The sequence below is a fragment of the Poecilia mexicana genome, unplaced genomic scaffold (assembly GCF_051168715.1).
Source record: "Poecilia mexicana isolate PSO_F unplaced genomic scaffold, ASM5116871v1 scaffold_17, whole genome shotgun sequence".
Lineage (NCBI taxonomy): Eukaryota > Metazoa > Chordata > Actinopteri > Cyprinodontiformes > Poeciliidae > Poecilia > Poecilia mexicana.
In genome coordinates this window covers 24,693,014-24,716,829 of record NW_028263386.1, presented here as the reverse complement: position 1 = coordinate 24,716,829, position 23,816 = coordinate 24,693,014, and the positions used below count along the sequence as shown (strand labels likewise).

General features: G+C 42.6%; 1 protein-coding gene across 3 annotated transcripts in view; it reads left to right on the top strand.

Annotated features, from left to right (window-relative positions):
- The first annotated feature begins 761 nt into the window (after window positions 1–761).
- Window positions 762–23,816, top strand: part of dab1b (DAB adaptor protein 1b) — a 38,896-nt gene continuing 15,841 nt past the window's right edge. For 2 of the 3 annotated variants that reach the window (XM_015006200.2, XM_088014449.1), the window contains exons 1-5: window positions 13,029–13,695; window positions 14,134–14,273; window positions 20,000–20,098; window positions 22,916–23,047; window positions 23,486–23,605. In XM_015006200.2, coding sequence (XP_014861686.2) covers window positions 13,395–13,695; window positions 14,134–14,273; window positions 20,000–20,098; window positions 22,916–23,047; window positions 23,486–23,605 — 792 coding nt within the window. In that variant the 5' untranslated portion in view covers window positions 13,029–13,394. Of the gene's footprint in view, window positions 1,375–13,028; window positions 13,696–14,133; window positions 14,274–19,999; window positions 20,099–22,915; window positions 23,048–23,485; window positions 23,606–23,816 lie in introns of those variants that run through there. The other variant, XM_088014450.1, reaches the window with a different exon arrangement.

Here is a 23,816-nt window from a genome sequence, read left to right as displayed (position 1 = left end):
ATAGGCCGCTCTTTGGTGCCTTCAGTTCCCCTGGTGTCTGTCCTTCCTGTCATGGCCGTTTCCAGAAGTCTTTCTGAGGGGGAAACTGACGAGGGTCTTGGAAACAAACTTCCAACAATGTCGCCATCACAATGTCACACAATGTCAGACATGACAATGAACTCCCTGCTACTCCCAGTGCCTGCTTTCTTTTCTGTCCTCTCTTTCCCCGACAATGGCACCTCGACTCGCCAACCGAAGCCGCGGCGGCCGCGGTGCCAGCTTGGCACGGCTTGGCCCGTGTTAGCGGCGGATGATTCAAGGGCATTAAAAAACAATGCGGGGGTTTCCAGTTCACGGTGCCAGCAGTGGCGCCGCCGCCGTTTGCTTTGAAACAGCCTCTCCCCTCCTCTCCTGCTGTTGGACCCATTAGCAGTCCATCCTCCGAAAATTTGCTTTGCGTGCAACAGCAGCGCCGGTCATGGTTTGCTATTCTGTATTTACTCATGAGCAGTACATAAAGTGAGAGTGTTAAATATTTCACCAGAGGTCTTCTTCATGGGTGGCCGCTACAGCAGCGAGCATTAGCTGCACGCTCATTAAGGATTGATGATCCAGAAGAGATAATAACATCTTTGTTGATTTGTTAAATTGCTGCCCACCATTTCATGCGTTAGCACTGTAATGAGTGAACAAGGGGGCATGTGTCATTTTAATTTTTAACCACCTTTAGCTTAACATTTGTCATCTCCGTCTCCTTGCAGTGCTGAGAGCTACGGACTGTGATGGGCTGCCAACCCGCATCTGAAGTGCTCCAACAAAGAATAATATCCACTTCTGACCTGCTCTGAAGAACAATATTTGATTCAATCAGTGTTGCAAGTCTCCCCCAGGGGGATCGCTCCTGAGCAATAGGTGAACCTTCGTAAAGAGCAACAGTGGAGACCATGTGATACTTGACCTTCACTGAGAGAACTCGGGTGCTCTCCGGAGGATGTCAGATCTGATCTGAAGCCTCCCCTCCAGAGGATCGTTCGGCTCATAATTCAATCGGCTCTTCGATGTTTTGCCCGGCGTCGCTCAAACGCCGCGGACCAGCAGTGACGGGGCGCATCTGTTGACGCCTGATCTTCATTTGTTGAGGAGTAGCAGACACGTCGCCATGGATTTGACTGAGATTATCCGTACCAAAGAGCGGCTGTGAGAAACACGGAGAGCCGACGGAGGGCGAATCGAATACCGGGAGCTCGAGGGGGGTCAGCGAGTGCGCTGCTAAACTCATGGTGGATCTGCTGTGAGCAGGACAAGGGACTCAGCGGTGGAGGATGTCAGCAGAGGCCGAGGTCCAGTCGGGTGTCAAAACCAGCCAGCGAAAGGAGTCCAGGAGGATCAGAGGTACGTTCTGTTCTAACAGAACAATTTTTAAGTTTCGTTGACAGGCTGGTGTCTGTTTAGTAGTACATGATGAAGCATGAGATGGATAAACGGACCGAGGCATTATTAGAGGCCCTGATTGGGTGAGGCATAAAGGAAAGGTCTTGGGTACATTTTGACCTCACACACACGGTTATGACTGCAGGTGAACCAAGAAATTGACTTATGACCGGAAACAAGCAACTTTTTTTTCAATGACTGTTCCTGACCTGTGACTGAAACTCAAGATTCTGATGTTTTTCCAATCAGTAGCTATAGCTACATTTCCATTACAAAAGTTTTAGTATTTCACCAATGTCTGGAAAACAACAATTCACAATTGATGTGTTTCCATTCAATAAGAAACAAAATTAAAAACATTTTAGAATGTGACATGCCATCATCCTCCATCATCCTCCATCACCCTCCTACCACTTCATGTTGTCTTCTTCTTTGTGGTTTGCACCAGTGGCAGCATCCAGTTGTTGAGTACATGTCTCTTCCTAGCACCAAAACTTTTTATCAAAAATACTAGTTTTTTCAAAATGGACGTATTTCCTTTAAGCAAGTTTATTTTTGAAATGTAAAATTACACCATTATACAGTCAATGGAAGAGCAACTTATGTTTCCATCTAATTGTTATACAATATTTGAAACGTTGCGACTGACTCGTATGACAATTGGATGGAAACATATCTAATACCTTCTGTAAATGTGAAAATGTGGTTAAAAACAGACATCCAGGGTTTGAAGAGATATGTAGTTTTTCCTCCTTTTTTTCTCCACCTGTCTCATCTCATCAATTAACAATGTCTGGACTGTCAATGCATAAAAAATATCCAGCTTATGGCAGTTCTTTTCGGATGGGCGTAAAACTATTAGGAATAGAAACAGGTCTGCAATAAACTGGCTGTTTTTGCTAGTCTGGCAGACAGTGAAGATAACCCTGCACCTTGTTACGGAAGGAGCTAAATAACATCAGACATGGAGGAAAAGAAGCCGCCACTCAGCCAGGTCCACTGAGAGCCTTCGTGTCTCATCTCGGGGATCCAGATGTAGTAACAGCCATCCCCACGTAGCCCCAGGGTTCGGCGGCACAGTGATTCAGGTGTCACGGACAGGGTAATTCACACCATGTCGCCGCGGCGAACGGCATAAGTGATCTGATTGGAAGAGGCATCCTCTGCGCGCTGAAAGCTTGAACCGGGATTGGATTGGCTTTGAGCAGGAAGACGCAGAGCGCTACAGAGAGCGGGATCGTCTTTGAGGTCGACAGAACCAGCAGGAGCTTCAGAGTTTGCCTTTCACTTCTTCATCCTGCAGTCTTTCCCCCTCACCTCTCCATCCATGAAACAAAGCCGCTGTAGCTAGTAGTTCAGTGGGTTTCGGCTACTGTGAGTTTGCAGTAACAAGGTCGTGGGGGCCAGGTCCTTGGTGGCTGTTTCACGAGTTCTGTCGGATCGCTCTGATAAATGGCTCGGCTGGAGGAGGGCCCATCGATTTGAGTTAAGTGGAGAGGTGGGGAAGGGGTGAAGGGGGGCGAGGGGGAGCGGCCGCCAGACGGCTCAGGAGACGGGGACTATCTGCACAGAGTATCAGCCTCTGGCTTTAACATGTTAATCACGCCCTCCAGGAACCGTCACCAGCACTGAAGAGGTGATTTAGATCTATATGAAGTAGAATTGGGTCTGCATGCAGAATATATCTATGCAGATGGATATGTGGGTTCAGCCGCGTGGTGATTCCAGATGTCTTTTAGGTGAAGGACGCTATGAAGTCTGGCATATGGAATGTACAGTGGTGTGAAAAAGTGTTTGCCTCATATATAGTTTTGTCTTTTTTTCACTTTTCTACAGCCAGGATGTTAACATGTCAGTTTTGGTTACTTGCATAGATTTTAACGCATTATAATTTGAACAATTGATTGATTTTTTTTTTTTTTTTACATAGAAAGATTCCAGCCAGACCATTTGTATACTCTCATTTCTGTAAATCTGACGCACGAGCGATGGACGACATTTCTCTTGGTCAGCTAAAAATAACCTGACGGGACGCTGGAAAAAACTATTGTTGTTTTCAATCTGTGCTAAAACAACAAGTTCAGGCCCAGCACAGGATTCCAATGCTAAACTTGTTGGGGATGCCCCCCCGCGCTAACTTCAACGTCCTAAGTCAGATTTCTAAAGGATTTTTTAAAAGAGGTTCCATGAATAATCACTTGGAATCTGTAGAATAGCACCTTGCATCAATCTGATGGTTGAATAACCTAAATAATGGATTAAATACAAGAAATATATTTGCTGCTAAACTCCTACATTTATTAGATAATTTAGCAGTAAAATGGGTGTTTGAATTGAAAATGTTTCTTATTATGTTGATATGTAGTTTTTGATTAAAATGTGATTAATTACAGACCCTGCAATTATTAACTCTATTAAAAAAAATTTAATCGAGTCCCTCTACTACATCAAACGCATGTTGAAAACAAGTGGCGGGAAATCTATCTGTTTAAAATACACCACCCTTCTTGTTTAGTAATGAATAAACCGTAATTAATCAGTTTCATTTATAACACCCAGGCCTGATTACAGCCATGTGCAGAATCAAGGAGACACTTAAACAGAACCAGGCTGCAGCTTTTCCTGGTTCGGACCGCTCGCTGTGATTTTGTGCTCTACCAGAAAAGTCAGATGAAAAATGTCTGGATGTTAGTTTTTGACCTTGACCTTGAGTGCAAATGAGGTCATGCAGCGGCGCAAAGGACTCTAGTAACCCTACCTCTGATTGAATTGGACAGAGATGCTGCGCCGTGACCTTAAACGGGCTGTTCATGCTTTAAAATGCGCCAGTGTGGCTGAATTAAAACACATCTGTGAAAACAAGTGGACAAAATCCGTGGCTAGTTAGTCACAAAGGGTTGGTGGCAGCTGTCAGGGATGAAACAGTCAACTATCGGGCGTAGGGGGCAATTACTTGTTCAGTTACGGTCAGATTGGTTTGGATAGCTTTTAACCTTTAATATGAAGTCATCACTAAAAACTGCAGACTGCTGTGATGTACTAAGTTTCGTTTCTGCTCTTGTCTAAATGTGTCGAGAACGAAGCCAAAACCAACCTGAGGGAAATGTGCATCTTACTGCTTTCTGACTTCCCCGTCCTCATGACAACTCTCAAGGCTAGTCTCTTCAAATAAAGGCAGCAATCTAAAAAAAATAAAATAAAATTGTGAGAGTATACTCCCAAAACTTCAGAACGTTCAATTGCTGACAGAAGAAAATTGCTAAATGGTTGAGAGTCGTTGGAAAGCCATAGAAAGGTAGTAATGTCTTTAACAACTTATGTCCCAGTTTGCTGTGCAACTTTGTCTGCAGGTTTGTCTCAGAGTGTGAGACTTGTTCTCTTTCTGTACATGCTGAGTCACTGGGAAGCAGTTTTTTTTTTTTTTTTTTTTTTCATGTAAAACATTATTGGAATTATAGAAGCTTCAGTGTTGTTGGGTCCAGTTGCTCTTCTGTGCAAAAGACAGAAGGTAGAGATTGTGACATTTAGACGCATCTATTGTCTAAATGTGTCAAAGCCACGGAAAAGTGTTATCTTTTTTTACCATTAGCAGCAATAATCTCGTCACAATAACAAATTTTGCTGGATGATAAATCGTCCCAAGGAATTATCACGATAAACTTTAATATTGATGTTTTGAGACCATTTTCAAGTAATATATTTGTCATGTTGGCCCCAAATGCAGTAGGCGAAAAACGTAAAATTCTGTAAACTTACAAAAATGTGAACAATTTCACAATGAAGATATGTAAAAAAAAATTGCTATTTTTAACAAATTCAGTTGGGTGCACAATAACTGGTTCTCTTTATGAAGACGTCTTGTAGAGATCCTCCTGCCTTTTAAGGCAGCATTTTTCTACAGTTTCATGTCAACAGTTTGGAACATATAGAGAAATTGACCCTTGACCTCTTTGTACCTTCTCTCTGGACTGGAGACCCGGTTAATCTTTGATCCATAGTCTTCAGCTCAAGCTGCAGCTTTTCTACACTGTCTAGGTCTGGAGGCTGCGAAGGACAAGAGTGTTAATTATGGTAACATATCCTATTATTGATTTGGCCAAAGGTTTTGAATCACTCTACACCAATCTATTACTTGAAAATTGTGTCAAAACATCAATATTATCATTTATCATTTATCCATCCATATTTATAATATTATTATCAAATCCAGTTATCAATACTTTCAATGCGTCAGTCAGAAGTTCAGATTTTTTTTTTCCAACATCGGTCCGACACAGACATTAATATCGGATTGGTGCATCTCTACTGAAATCATCAGTGACAGACATAATGTAGAGATTAGGGGAAGGAAAAATAACCCAGCTGTGGGGTGTAAATGTTCTTCAGTTTCCATCCAACACAAATTATAACAGTGGCATCCCACCAAGAAAAAGAAAATCCTGGCTTAGCCGTCCCTGACAAAGCGTCCTTAAAGAGGCTAGGACAGAGTAGCATACTTCTCAGCAGTGAGTAATTACCCAGTCCTGATAGCTGATGGATTTAACGTTAGCTTTGTTGTTCATGGCGTTTCCAGCTAATGGCTAAATATAGATTCCAGCCGGATCCTCTAATGCATCATGTGCTGCTTTTTTCCCCCCCTCCGCCTCCCTCTCTTTACTTCTCATGCAATTCTAATGGGCCTGAGATGAGCGCGGAACGTTTACGTGGTGCTGGACACGCTCTCTCGCACCGGGGACGCACAGCGGCCACGTCTGCTCTGTAAAAGCTAAAGCGCCGGTCCGTACATCCATAGAACTTCCTTTCATGTGTGACTTTACTATCACCATAGCAACTGTTGCTCTCCGACTATAATCTGTGCACAAGAAACGTTTCAAAAAAAAAAAAAAAGGACAAACCAGAGGAAGACGGAGATAACGAGCTGACCAGACACTGAGGCAGCATGTCAGATGAAAGCCTGTTTTTTTTTTTTTTTACATTGTCTGCTGAAGTTGGGTTATCCGCCTTCCTCATGTTCTGCTGCTCGGCTCTTAAAGCGAGCGTTCAGAACTTGTAAAGTAGGATCTTTTAAAAGGTTGTTAGCAGGTCATGGGTTACATGCGGTGGAGAAGCCGGTGTCAACATGATGGAGATGATTTGTCCTCTCTGAAGCAATAGCCATTTGCTTCAGACTCCTATTTACTGTTGCTCAGATGTGAACTGTTCCAACCTTTCAGCAGCACCGCGTTTGAAACATTGTGAACCGTCTCTTTTTGGTACAGAGGTAGAATGTGACGAAAATCCAGACAGACCTCAGGAATGATAGTCATTTTCAAGCCGAATCTCTGTGTAAGGACGGGCTTGTGCCATCCACGCTTTGATCACGCCCCGTCGACTTTTCCGGGACTTTGTAGGGCCACGTGCATTTCTGATTGCTGAGACCAATCAGAAATGCATGGAGAGGGCAGATTAATTCACTAGTCATTTGTCATGCAGTAAAAGCCCCGTTCACACCTGCTCTGCTCTCCTCTGTCAGTCCAATGACAACCGAATGCGTCAGTGTAATGTCTAAATTACCACCTCGGTGGTTTTGCTCAGAGATTTACGATGGTAATCTGTCCAAGTCGGGATTAGCCACTTTATATGTGTTGCTTTTGAAAAGTGCAAACTTTGGCGGAAGGAGATGCTCAGGGCATGTTGTTTTTCAGACAACTGACTGTTGAAGCTTCTCGCCTTACAGCGTCCTGCATGTTAGATAGAGTTTGATATGTTAGCACTGCAGCCTCAGAGTTTTTCACCTCTCCCATGACTTTCTGTTACTGTAGCATGTGAAGATGTGAAACAAGAAAAAGAAATGCCTTGTCAGGTCTTGCATCCATAATTTGGTCACCAGATAAGCCAGGTGGTGATGGGTTATTTTTGTGGCTGTTGAAATATTTTCCTCCATGATCTCCACAGCAACAGAATCATTCACCTGGGGATAAATCATGAACAAAACTGACATCTAAACTGGAATAACTAAATAAATAAATTGAGACGGTGACGTCAAATGGAGCAGAACATTAGTAATTCCACGTCCTTGATCCCAGTACATGTGCCCTATTCACAACAAGACTGCATGAAAACAGACAAATACTGTAAAAAATTAGACCAAACCTGATGTTCTATAACAATGTCTTTGTTTCCTCATCTTCAGACCTCAGTAAAATATATTTTTCAGTGTGGCAGGATGACAACAGGGAAATTGAAAACTGAAACAAAAACTATGGCTGGATTTAACTGAGCTTAGTGCCTTTCCATGAAAACTTTGCATGTCCTCTTCAAGAATGAAAATGTTTTTTTTTCTTTACCTTTACTTCACTGTGCCTTTAGTATTTAAATATGTATTGATATTTATTTTAATTTTAACCTTGAGACCTTTTCAACTGAAACACCTGGAGCAAAGTGAAACGCCTGACCTGCTCCAAAAGTCACAGAAGCTGATGTGAACGCTTTGTTATTGATTTCTGAGCAGCTTTACTTTTCTATCAGAGCTTGCCTGAATCTAGGTAAGATGTTCCTTCCTGTAGGCGTTTCAAGTGGAAAGGTCACGGCTGTAACAGACACGGAGCACCAGTTTCCCCACACATGAACAAAACACCCATAACCAGCTATTTCCTTCACTACCTGCCATTTATTCAGGTAAAATAACAGCCTTGTGGCGCTCTTATCCAAAGCCCGCTCTCGACCAACACCCGTCAGCACAGAGCACGGTACTCAGCTGGCAGTCGGTGACCTATCGACTCCGAAGAGAATTTACTTGTTGTTCTCACCTTTACAAACCCAGAACTTCTTCCACCACCGCCGGGTACAAAAGAACTTCGATACTGTGCTTCATTTTTAACGTCGTCTGTGCGGTTGAATGAGGGAACATCAGCTGCTGTTAGTGTCAGCAAATGCGTTTGCGTGTGTTTGCTGAGGCCTACAAGAGTTATGCCGTGCACATGGAGGAGGCAGATGGTGGGGACAGATTTTCTATTCTCGGATATTCGTTTTCTTTACCGCGTCTTATAGGCATCTGCTCCGATAGAGCTTACCTTGTGTTGCTTTTCTCTGTTTTTTTCCTTCTTCTTTCATAAAATATGAAATCTTCTGTGCTGAGATACGGGAAATAATTGTAACCGTCGCAGCTTTCGTGGTAATGAATTAAAACAGGATGGTGTGCTGTGCGTCCTGCCAGATGGGAGGGGCGGAGGGGGGCGGCGCGGACACCATGAGACGCTCTCAGAAAGGTTCCGAGGTTAACCTGCCTCGATGCTTGCATCCCCAACAAAAACGTCCCTGTTGCCAAGTCCTTATATCTGGAGGGGCACTTCTGACTCTCCATCTGTTACCATCTGTGCCTTCGCTGTCCCCGTTCTACTGTGACAAGGAAACCCATTCAGAGACGGGCTCCGAAACGGTACGGACCATGGCGAACAGTAAATGTTCCCTCTGTGGTCCTGGAGCGCAGCTTCGGTATCAGGTAGGGGATGACAATGTTTCATTTGAAACCCTCTGACATCCTGTTGACTTGAGCTGAATTTTTGAAAACTTCACTTCATTGTGTTCCAGTTTCTGTCATCATCTTAAAACATGAGGGCAAGAGGAACTTCTGCTAAGCAAGAGTTGGGATCGGGGCTTTTTTCCCCCCCACCTGACAACTACAAATATCAATGTTTTTCAATGGGATTTGCTTGTTGGAAACCAACCAAATCTAGCACGCAATTATGTACCGAATGGATTATGACGTGTCGTCTTTCAAATCTTTTTCATGAATACCAATCTAAAATAGTTCGTACTTAGGATTAGCATTCTGATATCGACAGATGAAATCTAAACGAACCTTCAGGACTCAACTATTCAGAATATCGTCCTCCTGTGTAAATCCAACTATTTCTAAGATATCAGAGGCTTGTTAGGGAACTTTAGTGAAACAAAAAGCATCAAAGACACCAAGGAATACCATGGTAACTTTATAGACTTCAGATGGGAGAACTGGATGTCAGAACTAACCATCCATCCATTGTCTATACAGTCTTATCTGTAAAGGATTGCTGGTTGGCCGGTGCCTTTTGTCCAGCGATCACTGGCCAAAAAGCAGGGCACATGCAACTTGGAGAGATTAGCTGACCTGACAGTCATATTTTTGAACTGAGGAAGCCGGAGTGAGCCCACACATCCACCAGGAGAACATGCAAACTCCTTGCAGGCTGGGATTTGAACCCAGGACCTTGCTGCAAGGCAACATTGCCACAAACTGTTCTGCAACAGGACAACCTCAATAATTAATGTCCATGAGTACATGACACATCTGAGCTAACTAAATGTTGCTGCACATCTGTCATTTTACTTCAAACCTGATTTTTTTTTCTAGTGAGCCAAAACAATAAAATATTGACTAAACTCATTTTTACCCCTCTTAAAGGGGAAAAAGCTTTTTTATTCCTAACTCATATTTTTATATGTTTTATAATGTATATTGCAATGAATGCTACGGCCTACAATGTCATGAAAACATAAGTACAAAGTCTATATATTTCACATATAGATTTTATGTAAAGACTAATTAGGTTTGACCTCAATCTTTGAATCCGGGGTTCTGGATATTTGTTTATCTGAAGTATGACAGAGGACACAATGTAGAGAACGTAGAATACATAAATATACTTTTGCCTTCAATATTGTATTACTGAACCAAATGCATTGACGTGATAATATAAAATAGACATGAAATCACAAATTAGCCATAAAATACTACGGATAATTATTTCTTGTTCTTCTCTGAAAAGAGCCGGACTTCCCGTCACTACAGCAGAGCAGGACCCCGGTCGTACAGCCAGACCTTTAATTAAATCTTATTCATGTGTTAGAATGGCCCAGTCAAAGTTCAGATCTTGGACTGAATTGAAAATCTGAAGTATGACTTAAAAATTTGTGGTTCAGAGATATTTTCCTTCCAGTTTCACTGAGTTCATAACATATTGTAAAAAGAACGGGCGAAGATGTCGGTGCCTAGAAACCCCAAACCGGGAGAGACGTTCCTCAACATAGAAAAACAAATAAAGTGACAAAAAAAAAATCACTTCACACTTTTAAAAATCCTCTGTTCTGGTGTATCACATAGAATCCCAATAAAATCCACTGACGTTTCGGTTTGCATTGGTATAAATGTAAAAAAAAAAAAAAAAAAAAAAAGACAGAAAAGCTGGGGTATGAATACTTTTGCTCTGTGCACGCAGGTCAGAACAGCAGGACTGTGACCGCCAGTGTGCGGCGATTCATGCAGCAGGTAACTCTCTGTCAGACAAATCTCCAGTCTCTTTCTTCACGAGCAAAATCATTGTGAGGGCCGTTCAGCTCTGGCCTTCCAGAAAGCCTGAAGAATATATATATATGTGTGTGTGTGTGTCACCTCCCTTCACGAGCGCTCACACACAAACACACACCTTCTCCTCCTCACCTCTTCGATCTGACAGAGTGCAACAACATGAAACAGCATGCCCCTCAGCTCTTTAGTTTTCAAAATACAGCACGCTCGCTCCTCTCGATCTGAACCCGGAGCACGTAGCACCAGAGTTACGCCATGCGCCGACTCGAGACGCTCGTTCCCTGTGCAAGCCCTGCGTTTTTTTTTTTTGTTGTTGTTTTTTTTATGAGCATCTATCTGTGCGTTAACCTCAAAATCTCTCCAGAAGTATCATTTGGCGGGTGGAGGGTGGGATGAGTGAAAGGCACGCTTGCTTGTAAAGAAACAAAATGGCACGGAGCATCTGGTTAGAGCTCATCTTGAGAGAGCGGCGCTGAATTGGGCCGATTGTATTTAAAATGCAAGTGGAGCAGCATGCATTTTGCATTACATTACAGAGCGAGTGAATCAGGAAGATCAGGCGAGAGAGCGCACAACGTCGTGTGAATAGACTGTAGATACAGCAGGAGGGTTGGTTTGAACAACAGCGATCCTCGCAGCAGAAACGTCTCCCGGACTTCTTATTCAGTCCGTCGATGGATCCTGAACGTTGACGTCCGACTGGGGCTGCTCCATGCACGGCAGAGGCTCGACGTACCGCCAGTCTCAAAAGTGTTAAAATTCCAGGTTTTGAGATCTTGATAAATAATTTCCAAAACCTCTCCCATGATTGATGCAACACATGTCCAGTACAATTCAACTGGGGGGGGGGGAAATCTGTACAGGAGGAAAAAGTCAAAGAAGAATAATAATAATAAAAAAAAAAGCTTCTGTAGTGACGCTGCAAGTGTGGACACTCTGTAACTAATACTTTCTTGAAAGGCCTTTAGATTGAACTCCAGCATTTGGGCTTATTCAGTTTACACCTGTCACCATTTCTGGTGAATTTGTTGAATCAGAGATAAACTTTGGCCGTCCCAGTCAGTATTTGCTTGACATTTGCATCCTCTACTACCTCATGCCATAGTTTCCAGTGAGGTTACAAAATGTAACCATTAAAAGGTATCAGTCAGGAGATGCAAACAAAATACTCCTCAGGGTTTCCCCCAGAAAACCTGCTAGGCCCAGTGTTAGGGATGCTAAGCCAGTCCTCTCTTAACACTCTGTGTTTGTGTTAAGAAAAGAAAAAGGTAAAAGTTACCAAAATTTGTAGGTGTATGAGCAGGAATCCGAATTTGGAAATAATAGCATGTGAGGCCATCGGGTAGGAAGGATGACACAATTGGTGCACACCACCTTGCGCCCAGTCCATCACGTCAACTATAGACCTAGCTTAATCCGTCAATGCTGTCACTGCTACTGGAGTATTAAAAAAAATAGTTTTTTATACTGGTGTATTTAAAATAAACTATGCTTAGCCTGGTGGGGGGGCATGTAAAGCCTGGTGGCCCGCCAGGCTTATAATGCACTGATTCCTATACAAAACAGGCAAAAGATGGATGTTACTTTCCAAAATTGATGAAACCACCATATGGAAATCTCCCAAGACTCTTGATAGTAGCAGTGAGCATAGCTACGGCAATTTGGAATAAGTAATAATTGTGTTCCAGATGTGACCACGACTCTGTATTCCCAGCATGTCTACAGTGGAAGTCTAAGGGATGCATCTTCTTCCAAAGAAAACATAAAGGCCTTCATTACCAAGACCTTATTGGTGTTACCGTTTCAAAATAGCCAAGCTAAAACCTTTGGGTCAGAATTCCAGAAGATAATTTTGACACAGAAACAGCCCTGAACTGAGAACTTTCCCTCAGACAAAACAGAGAAGTTTTTTATTTTTTATGAGGTGGAAGACAGGACGAACAGCAGCAGTCAGCATTGATCCGCTGGATGAGTTCAGAACAGAGGAGCGACTCTGAATCAGACCCAGATTCGACGTTCACTTAGAGACCGTAATGACTGAGCCATCATCAAACCCTCCCCCATCTGTTGAGGATTGTGGTCTCATGAATAAGTTAAAGGATTGCATATCCAAGACGTGCACTTGCATTTGAGCTTTTTTTTCTTCTTCTTCCATTTTGCACGAGAGCCCTTTAATTTGCTCCGTGCTATTTTCTGATTTTCCTTTTGGAAAATGCGTGGCTTGGAAGAAGAATTTCCCAACAGTTTGATACGACATAGTTGATAATAAAGTCAGTTTTGGGTGGAATAAGCTCATTTTGCTGTAACGCAGTCTTGGAGTGGAGCCCGAGAGTTGCTGCTGAGGATGTTCTATCTTCTCAACTTCATGTGCATGGATTAGCAAGCCTCTTTAAGGGTGCTGCTAACTGATGTAGAGGATGGTCTCGTGACCTAGATTTTGAGAGAGGAAGAGGCCCTAAACTATTAAAACTCTCCGAGGTGCTGCTGGTATCCTTAATTTGAAATTCCGCCGTCTCCCTGTTTTTTTTTTTTTACCCCACTTCTCCCAAACGAGGTTATGAGGGGTTGGTATACATTTTTGACGTGCGAGATAGCGCCCAAGGCTCGCCTCCGCATGTAATCAAAACGGCGCGTCGGCAGACTGCGCGGTGACAAAATGAGAAAAAAGGTGTCGGTGTCAAGGAGATGTCAGGACGGCAGCGGAGACAGAATATTCAGCGCCGAGGTGGAGAGGATGTCAGTAGAAAGCCTGAGGCCATCCAGCCACACACTCGTGACAGCCCTCCCCTTCCCACCGCCGTGCCGCCGCCACCCGGCATCCGTCTCGTGGGGAGGGCTTCGGCGGATTGTGGGTGAGCGCTGGACCGAGATAATTCCTCTCAATAGGAACCAGTCAGGCTGGTTTGTCACCAGCAATAGCACCCATAGGAACCACGGGACATGGGTGCAGGAAAGGAGTGAGTACACCCCCAGCATAATCCCCCCTCTGCCTCCGTTTTTATTTTTTATTTGTTTGTTTTTGAATGCCTAACTGAGTGATATAATAGCTCGCGGTAGTGTTGTCAGCGTTTCCCGGCATTTTCCCATTTCGTCCACCCGCTTTGCCCAACTTCATTCTAATTTCAGCTTCAATCTTCTCCTCGTCTTTTCTCTCGTCGCGTTTAATTTGCTATTCACTCTGCATTTCCTATTCCATAAATATTTATACAAGTGAACACACTCACACACACATGCATACACACAGTATGCTAGCGCCAACGTGGCGTGATGCTAAACGCCGTCAAAATTGAAGTGAGTTCACACATCCTAATTTCCAGTATTCACTCCCTCAGTTTCATTTTCTGATCTTTGTCTTGGGGATTTTCTTCCTCTTTTTTTTAACTCTCTCACTGCAGGTCAGGACCGCACGGAGGCGGGGCTTATTAAGCGTTTCCGTGGAGATGGCGTACGCTACAAGGCCAAGCTGATTGGGATTGATGAGGTGACGGCCGCGCGCGGGGACAAGCTGTGCCAGGACTCCATGATGAAGCTGAAGGTGAAAACTTCTCTATGGGTTTTTCTCTCTCTCTCTCTCTCTCTCTTCATCTATTTGTGTGTGTGTGTGTGTGTTTGTGTGTGTGTGTGCGTGTGTGTGTGTGTCATTGAGGTTCTCATCATCTCGGTCTGATTTGGAAAAGGCTTGCTCGAGCATGACTGTATTGTCTTTTTTGAGTGAGTCATGGGAGCTGTCCTCTCCTGTGTGACTCACTGAAGCTGTATGACTGACCTGCTGGAACACAGGAAGGTCCAACTACATCAATTCTTTGTTTTCTTTGAAGTATATAAAAAAATAAACCAAACAGCTACTGAGGTTCGCTTGGCACCGAACCGTGGCGTCCCTCCACTTCAGTCCTCTTCTAGTTAGCTGTTTTAAGTTTAGCGTAGCTCAAAGCCCTTCGCATTAATTCGCGCAAATATTCTTTTGTGACCTCCGAGGCAAACTGGCTCTGCATCCTGAGACGCTTTGAGCTGTGTATGATTTAAGTAGAAAAATCCCCCCCACCCCCCTGTAACCCCCGAAGCCCCAGCTCCCCCCAACTTACCCCCAATTAGTCTGTCTCCTCCGTGTTTTCTCGTGTCACTCACTGACTGCTATTTTTACAACAAAGTCCGTGCTGCTCCACTTGTGGCACAAGTGCGAACTGCGATAACATGACCCAGATAACGTTATAGCAGGCTAGTGTTCTTTGCAGATTGTTGCAAAGTGAATCAGGTCAAATCCAGCCCCATGGTAAGAATCAGTGCAAGTGGTTGTGCATTTGCTTTAAACATATAAGAAGCGCATGTTTAGCAGTATAAATAATTCATTTTTTTTTCTTTTTCTAAGCCACACCGAAAATGAATTCAAAGTTATTATAGGAGATGGTGCCAGATTTTAACTATGTGGCTCACTTGGAGCATCTTGACCTAACTAATAACAGGTTCAAGAAAATACACTACAAAGTACCAAAGACATGTTCCAGATGGTTCTATAGCATTTTGTATCTTGTTTCTTACATAAATCTTTATATAGAAATAATTATAGATGCACTCATTGTTGATTTTATGGCCAGTTTCTTGTCTGTTTTCTCTCTTTTTTTGCACAATTTAAGATGTAAAAAAATGAACAATAGCAGAACAAAGTTCAGATTTACTGTTGGGTTTAATTGTTGTTTGACTTTAACTTAGACTTGGAGCATATTGTCATTCAACTGCACTTAAAAATGTACAAATTAAGCAAAATGTCATTGCACCACTCTAATGAACGACATAAAAACAATTACTGAATGATTTATTCACGCCTTATTGTAGAAATTTGCAAGAAGGCAATGACACGTTTTTATAGACAGAGCAGATGGTGTTATACAGCTCCGCAGTGAAACACAATTTTCAAAAACTTAGACAAAATGAGAGGACAGTGAAACTCTCTTTAGTGTCTTATGTTGGAGTTGAGCATAATTAGCAGGATTATCACAGTTTGTGAAGTTAGCATTGGTTGATAGATAAAACTGGAGTCACCAAATGGAAAACGATCGTCCATACAGAATACAGTTTTCTTTCTAGAAGTTTCTTATACCATTTGTGGTGTTTCTGCATTCGTCGTAAACATTTTGTTCATACCGAGTCCTCTTCCCTCGGTAACAACGTCCTCACAGAGTGGCTCAATTAGAGCACAGTCTGTTAGACTTTAGGCATTTTGCGTCTACTGATTAGAAAAAGACGGCGCTTTTAGCTTTCATCCAGCCGATCTCTAATCATGTGTAAAATCATCCGGTTCCAGTCAGCGACCAATTTCATTGTGCGTCTCTGAAAATTACACTCATGAATGTTTATATTTTCCGCGTGGCTGCAGGGTGGCTCCATTAACCGACGAACAATTTTCTCTTGGTCTGAGAAAATGTATTTATTTATTTACTTATTTATTAACTAAATTACTGGGTATAAAACAAGCAAGGAGAATCTCTGATCCGATGTCCAAGTCAGATTGTGAGCGAATATAAATGCTATGATAACTGACGAGCTTATGAAACGAAAAATAAAAATCTCAGATTAAAATATGTTGAATGATAATATTGGCTTATTAAAGTAGAGTCGATCACTCCTGTAGAGGTGATGCCATCTGTGATCATATCATCATTCATCAGGGAATAATCAGTACAGAACGGACCGGGCGGTGCCGGCCTCCAGGTGCCGGCGAGAAAATGCAATACAGTACTGAGATTACACACAAAGCTTCCCTGAAGCATCTCCTGTATGAAAAATGTTAAAACTATAGTTCATTAAAATAAATAAATAAGAGTGCAGTTACGAGCTGTCAGTTTATTAACTTTGATGTATAATTTTGTAGAATCTTTTCTGACATGAGGGGGGGAAAAAGTGCAAAATTTGAAAAAGGATTACTTTGGCCTTCACTTATATTGCTGGAATGTTTCGCTGGCTGCGTTTCTATTACAAATTTGGGAAAATATTTATGTTCTCCTAATGTAAAAAAAACAAATTAAGTTTGCTAATGCAGTTTTGCGAAATAAATCTAATTTGATATGACTGAAAATCAACCTCGTCCTAGCAAAAAGACTCATCGAAAAACACAAGGTTGTTGTTTTGGTTTTATTTTTCAAAATTGACTTGTTTCCATTAAGCAAATTTATTTTTGTAATTTCAATTTGTACAATTCATGGCTAACGGAAACACAGCTAGTGTTTTACTTTTGAAACGGATATTTATGGGATGGATGTATATCTTTATTTTAAATAAGCTTAGACAATGTAAGTAACTGAATGCAGTGATAACACCAACATCTCAGAGATTTACAATCTTTTAACGTGGTCAAGTTCACCACAGGTGTGCTGTTATCCTGGCCTTGCGCTGACTGACCATAAAAACCTAATAAACATGTTAAATACAACCTGTTTTCACCTCCTGATTGAATCCTGCTGAGCTCCCCAATAAAACCTGCATTATTTAAAAGAACTTTGGTCTGGAGCTGGACTCTAAAGACTAATCTCTTAATGTCTGTTTAGTTGAGCTCCGCTCTGAGTTTGGTCTTAAATTGATTCATGCAGGAGACTTGATTAATAAAATATGATTTCTCATTGGAAAAAAACTGAAACTATTTAAAGGAGGAAGGCGGGGAGGGATTTATGGAAAGCTGCACATGAGCCTCTTTGTAGGAGACTGGTTGGATAAATTGCTCTTGCAAAGAAGACTCTTATGTGTGGCTTCTTTATGTCCTTCCCCCCCCCCCACTGGCTTTTCTAGAGCTTAAATGTGTGGGAAGCCCCAAAGGAGAGGCAGCACAGCCAGAAGGCAAACCGTCACCCACACCCCATCCTGGGGGATATGTCCAATTAAACAACTTTTTGCTGCCTTGATCTGACATTTCAGCAGTGCCCTCCATATAACTCCGGCAGTCACAAGCCAGAAGCCAGTTACAGTCAATGGAGCGGTCGATACAGACCTGCTATTATCTGGACAGGGGATAGAGGAGGGAACAGGTCTGTATTGAGCTGCCTCTCGCTGCCACTGGGACTAATCCACAGAATGGAAAAGCCGATGGCTGACTGACAACACCCCTCAGCTCTTGTGCCCACCTACCTCTTTCTCTCTCGCTGCTTACTAGGCTCTCCATCCGTCCTTCCTTCTTTTTTTTAAATGTTTTTCTTGTTGCATCATATCACCCCAACTCACTGCTTTCCCAAAAGAAGACAGTTCAAAAGCGTTCATTCCTTCTGAAATGAATAAAAAAACTGTTGCATAGAGTTCACAAGGTTTTACTATTAAACATCTAAAAAGTGTGGTGCGCTTTTATGTTGAGCAACCCGGTTTAAGTAGTTTGTAGAACCACTTTTTGCTGCCTTTTGAGTTGGGTTGGGAAATACAGACTCCAGGTTTTATCACAATATTTTGTGGTACTATTGTGATAACAACAGTGACTATTTATTACTTGTTTCTTTGGTAACTGTAGAGTTGTGACTGGAGCAATTCTCGCCCTGAAAACACAAATGTCACTCTCGAAAAGCATTCCCATTTATAACACACTTCTTCAGGAGACCAGACACATAAAATAAAGTTAATGATACTCTCATTGAACAAAGTAGAGGAAAATAGTAACAAAATAACAATCCTGACATTACGGACGGTTTTGGAGGGTCTCAAACATCATTAACTGGAATTTATTGTGCCAACGATAAATCAAAGTTGTTATAAGAAACTTATCATGATAAATGATGCGATAAATGCCCTCTTAATTTTGCAGTTTGTCTCTACCAAGTCTGGACATCTAGAGACTAAATTATTTTTAGTCCAGGCTTTGGTTGGGTTAGGGTTCTAACAGGTACACATACATCAGCTTTGATTTAAATCTTCTATGAAATGAACGTGTTGAGTTTCATCTGCCCAGACTCAATGATTTTTTTGGGTTTTATTTAGGGATATCAGATCAAAAGACTACAAATGCACATCACGTATTTTAGGTTTATTTGTAAAGAGTGTTGACAATTATCGTTGTCCTTCCAGTTCACACACATTGTGTCAGTCAGTCACAAAACGTTGAGACCATCTGAGCGCCTCGTTCCTGTGGAGTTCCTCAAGGCTCAGTTTTCAGGCCTCTCCTTTTTTCATTGTATCTTCTTCATTTTAGAAAAATCCTTGCATTATTTCTACTGTTATGCAAATTACTGTTTGATGTATCTCCATATAAAACCCATTTGCCATTTATCTCTCCCTAAAGTGCCTTGACGCATAAAAGCACGGATGGCCGTGAATTTTCCGAGCTTTAATGAAACGAAAACAGAGGCGAACACTCCTCCTCCAAACCTTGGTGATCTGTAGCCGAGTGTTAAGCAACAGGTTCTTTTTAAACGTACTTTATAAATAAAATTGTTATGGATTTGGTTAATTTTGGGAGCACAACTCGTTCAAATGTCAAAACCGCCAATATTTTTATTTTTATTTTCCACAATACTCGAATAGTTTTCAAGAAGGAATTTGGAAATAGAAATGCTCTGCTGCACAGAGAAGGTCAAGCTTTTTTTTTTTATTTTTCATCCCTAAACCGAACCTGCTGCTTTGTCAGCCGTAGCCTCTGCACATAACGCAAAGTCTTTCTTCTCTTATCATCTCCCCGCTTTTCCTTTCTTCTCCCGACCATTTTTCTCTCAGGCGTTGTTCAATGAAAGGCATGTCAAGCTCACAGGTTGCATCAAACGGAACACGGTGGAAATTTTAATTGTTTTCTTTATCGGGGCGCAAGAGTGTAGGAGAAAGAGGGGTGGGTGGGGGGGGTGTAGAGAGTGCGGCTGCAGATCCATGGGAAAATCATACTTCAAAGGCTGCAGTGGTTGTTCAGTCAGCACTACGTGTGAAGTTGCTGGAGCAAGCCGGTCGGGCAGCGGCGCTATCCATTCAGTCAGCAAATCTAACCTTATTGTCAGTAGATGATGCTTGTATGTTTTTATCACGTCAAAGCGCAGAAGACCGACTTCAAGAGGTTGGGGTAATGTGATTCGCTGCTCAAGTTGAAGTCAGATTCCCTCTGAGAGAGAACCTTCATGAAAAAGGCAGATAAAAGAACATCCTGTCCTATCGCACCCTTTCGCATCTCCTGCCACCCCAACCCCAATCCTTCACATCACATGAATCCCATCTTTTGAGAACCTCCCCCAGTCACAAGTCGCCCCACTCTCACCTTAGAACAAGGCTAGCTGCCTCTCCCTTCACAGCTTTTCCTTCTGCTCCTTGCAGGGAATGGCTTCGTCAGCGCGTTCCAAGGGGGAGCACAAGCAGAGGGTCTTCTTGACCGTCTCGTTCGGCGGGATCAAAATTTACTGCGAAAGATCAGGGGTGAGTAGCGCGCCAACGCGGAGGCTGCGAGGACGTGGCCAGCTGCCTCCAGCATGAGGACGTCCAGAGGGCACGGCTCACTTCACAACAGCTGCCTCCCTGGGCCGCCATCTTAGACGACTGACCGGCCGAAACGCCGTTGCGTCTCGGTCTGCGCATTGACCAAAACGTTAAATATTCTCCCAATCACAATTCAAATCAAGCACTCTCGAGTTACTCAGAAGGCAGTTTGACATTTGGTTTATTAAACATTAAAGCTTTTGATGACAAGTTGGTGCGTATTGTGGAGAGGAAGTTGAGGATGACTGTGACTCAATGGAAAGAGTCATCGTCTTGCAGTCGGAAAGTCCATTTAGCTAATCCTCCTCTTTTTATTCCAGCCCCATAGTATGGTGCGTCGGTACCACTGTCACTGACTTAGACTCTCAGCATGACACGACCGTCACCATGTCAACAGCTGGCACAAACTTCTTAGGCTTGAAAGCCTCACTTTGGCCAAACAACTCAACCTTTATCTTGCTTGGCCGTTAATTTTTTCCGTAAGAGAGTTGGCTCGTCTATGTAGATGTGACATTTAGATTGGTGTTCCAGTAGATGACAGACTTAAGTTCCTGGGTCTTTTTTACACATGATGACCATTTTCCTTTCATCTCAGCTTGACAACGTAGGTGAGACTTTGATGCAGTTCTGTGTTTTCTTAGGACTTGAACACCAAATGTGCATTTAAGCTGGTTTTTGAATGGATGACCCAGACAAACTTTAATTGACCTTATCCAGAGTTAAACCCTTGTTGAAGATGTTTAAAAGCCAGGTTCATGCCAGAAGCAACAAATTTAGATGAGCTGTGCTATTCCTGCCCAGAAGGGGAGTCATTCAGCCATAATTGTACCAGGATGTTTTTCATTTCTGCTCAAATATTTATCTTAGTATTGGTGAGAGTGTATATTGGAACACACAGGGTTTTTGCAGGCTTCACCAACTCAAATTTAAGACTTTTTAAGACCACGATGACATGGCAGTCTTAAGACCTCTATGTACAAAAGACGATAAATTGGCGATAAATTTGCACCTATCTATGACAGATTTAAAAAAGCTAGCTAGCTTACCAGCTACTTACTGGTAGCCTCACTCGCCTCGATACACAGAACATGTGTGGGGGCGACTCAAACTTAAGCATGTCAAAAAAATATTACACTAGTATATATTATATAATATTAAAGTAGTGCATTTATATATATTATTTCTGCCATGACAAAATTTAAGACCTGTGATTAATGCATTTTAGGCCATCTTGCATGCATTTAAATGAATTTAAGACATTTTAAGACCTTCAAGTTAAAATTCATGAATACTTTTATGATCCCAAAGGGAAACTACATTGCTTTAAATACAAGAATTTCAGAGTTTTAAGGTTGAGTAGACACCCTGTCATTATTTCCACCCAACAAATTCAACCTATTGCACCTTATTTTTGTTTTTATAAACCATTAAACTTATATGTTGTGTTATGACTGCCCTCTGTAAAAGACATGGTTCAAATATGTCACTGAAAGGCCAAAATAATATGAAATTCTAGTCCATGAGGTGTGTATGTAAGCCTTGTATTGCATCTTCGTGTGATTAGCTTCTGCTGCAGGACCCCCTTGTAGATCCCTCACATTACGTCCACTCATCTCCAGGTGGGTTTGGAGGATCGCCGTTTCATTACATGATGATCCAGGGACTTGGGTTTTTCCCCTCCGTCTCGTGGCGCAGCGCTGGCTAGATGGGCCCACTTGGCTCATCAGCGCTAACCGCTAATTAGCTCTCAGTTCCATCCCTTAATGATCATTGCTGCTAATGCTAATTACAACATAGCTCCACCTCAGCTATCTTTAGTGCTAAAATAATAATTGGGCAACAGTGATTGTCTTGCGGCTCCCACCCGACCACCCCAAGAAAAAAAGCCCTCTCCTCGAATTGTTCCTCTTTCCAGTCTGACTTTGTTTCTCCCGAAATGAGAAAAGAGCGTTTAGCTTCCCGCCACGACCCAAGAGCTCACCCTGTTCCGACAGCCTCATCTGTCGTTTCAGAAGCCGTGGCCCCATTTAATGCGCTACGTTGTATTTACTGATTACACGGCGGTAAGTAACCCTGCGCTTAATACGCCTCTGTGGGTTGTTTAGGTGGAAACGGGGAGAGGGGGATCACTGCGTTGTACAGTCAGCGAGCATTTTGAGGGAAATGCTTTCAGTAAAGCCGACATGATTCTGTGGCATATGGAAGCGCACTTGTCGTATTAGTTTTGTATTTAACATTAATCTAGAGCATTACCGGCAACAGTCCCCCACGAAAAAAAAACCCGGGTAAACGTTGAAATGAAAGCTCCTCCCGCTGCTTAAGCTCATCCTGTCTAACAGAGCAGCAGCAGATGGGTGTGCCTTAGTGGCAGCTGAATTACTATCCTTTGTGTATGAAGGTGTTCTCTCTTTCTTTTTTTTTATCTTTTCAGGATATCCTCTGCTCCCTCATTTAGCTATTTTGCATTTGATGTTTCACGGCAGCACAAACATTACGCAACCGGGTTATGCAACTCCGTTCCGCGCTGCGGAAGCTACAATATCACAAACACCGTAGCAGTACAGACTTGGAAGTTTGTTCCCTGCCAAATTGTTCGGCTGCACAACAGCATGCAAAGACGTTTTAAAGTGGGTCTGACCTACTTTGGATGGCAACAAAGAGCACAGCTCTGTGTCACGCTTTAAAAAGACAGAATACAAACCTCTTAACAGGAGAAGATGTCACCCGGGTTGATCGCCCCGCCTTCCTGTCGTTCAGGTGCTTCTGCATCACCACTCAGTCCATGAGATCAGCTACATCGCCAAGGACACCAGGGACCACCGGGCCTTTGGGTACGTCTGCGGGAAGGAGGGCCACCACCGGTTTGTGGCCATCAAGACGGCGCAGTCTGTAAGTTCTGGTGCCAAAACCAAAGAGTGAAAATTTGCGTAGTTTGCAGTGCAAACATATAAAATAAAGCGCGGGTGAAAATATGCAGCTTTTTACGGATTACGCCACAAACGTGTGCGTGTTATATCAGGATCTCACAGACCAACTCAAGGTGGTGCGTGATTGTAAAGCGGAGGAAGACGTGGTTTTCAATGGGTTTTTTTAACAAATAAAGACCATCAGTCGGAGGATCATTGGATCATCAGTAGAAATATGTTTCTTGCATGGTCCTGAATAAAACAAGAAAACTTGAGTAATTCGTAACATTGGTGCATTTAACCAGGCAAAAGGGAAACGTTTGTATTTTATTTAGGTTTTACTTACTGTATTCTTTCAAGACGAGTTTCTCAGCTTTTAGGATTTTTTCACAAAGCCATCTTATAAATTCCATGCTTTCAGGCGGAGCCTCTGATCCTTGACCTGCGCGACCTCTTCACGCTGATTTATGACATCAAACAGCGGGAGGAGATGGAGAAGAAGGCTCAGAAGGACAAACACTGTGAGCAGGCCGTCTACCAGGTAAGGCTCCGATTTCCACTTTTCCTCCACATCGAGTTTCTACACATTATCCATATAATGCACAGAAAATCTACATATAATCAACTGATTTTTTTTTCACTTTAATCATATGAGTGTTGATGCCTGTGGTTTAAGTAAATCACAGCAATCCTGTGTCATTGTGTAACTATGTTTGCTTACTGATAGACTTGGATTGTTTCTGGGGGGGTTA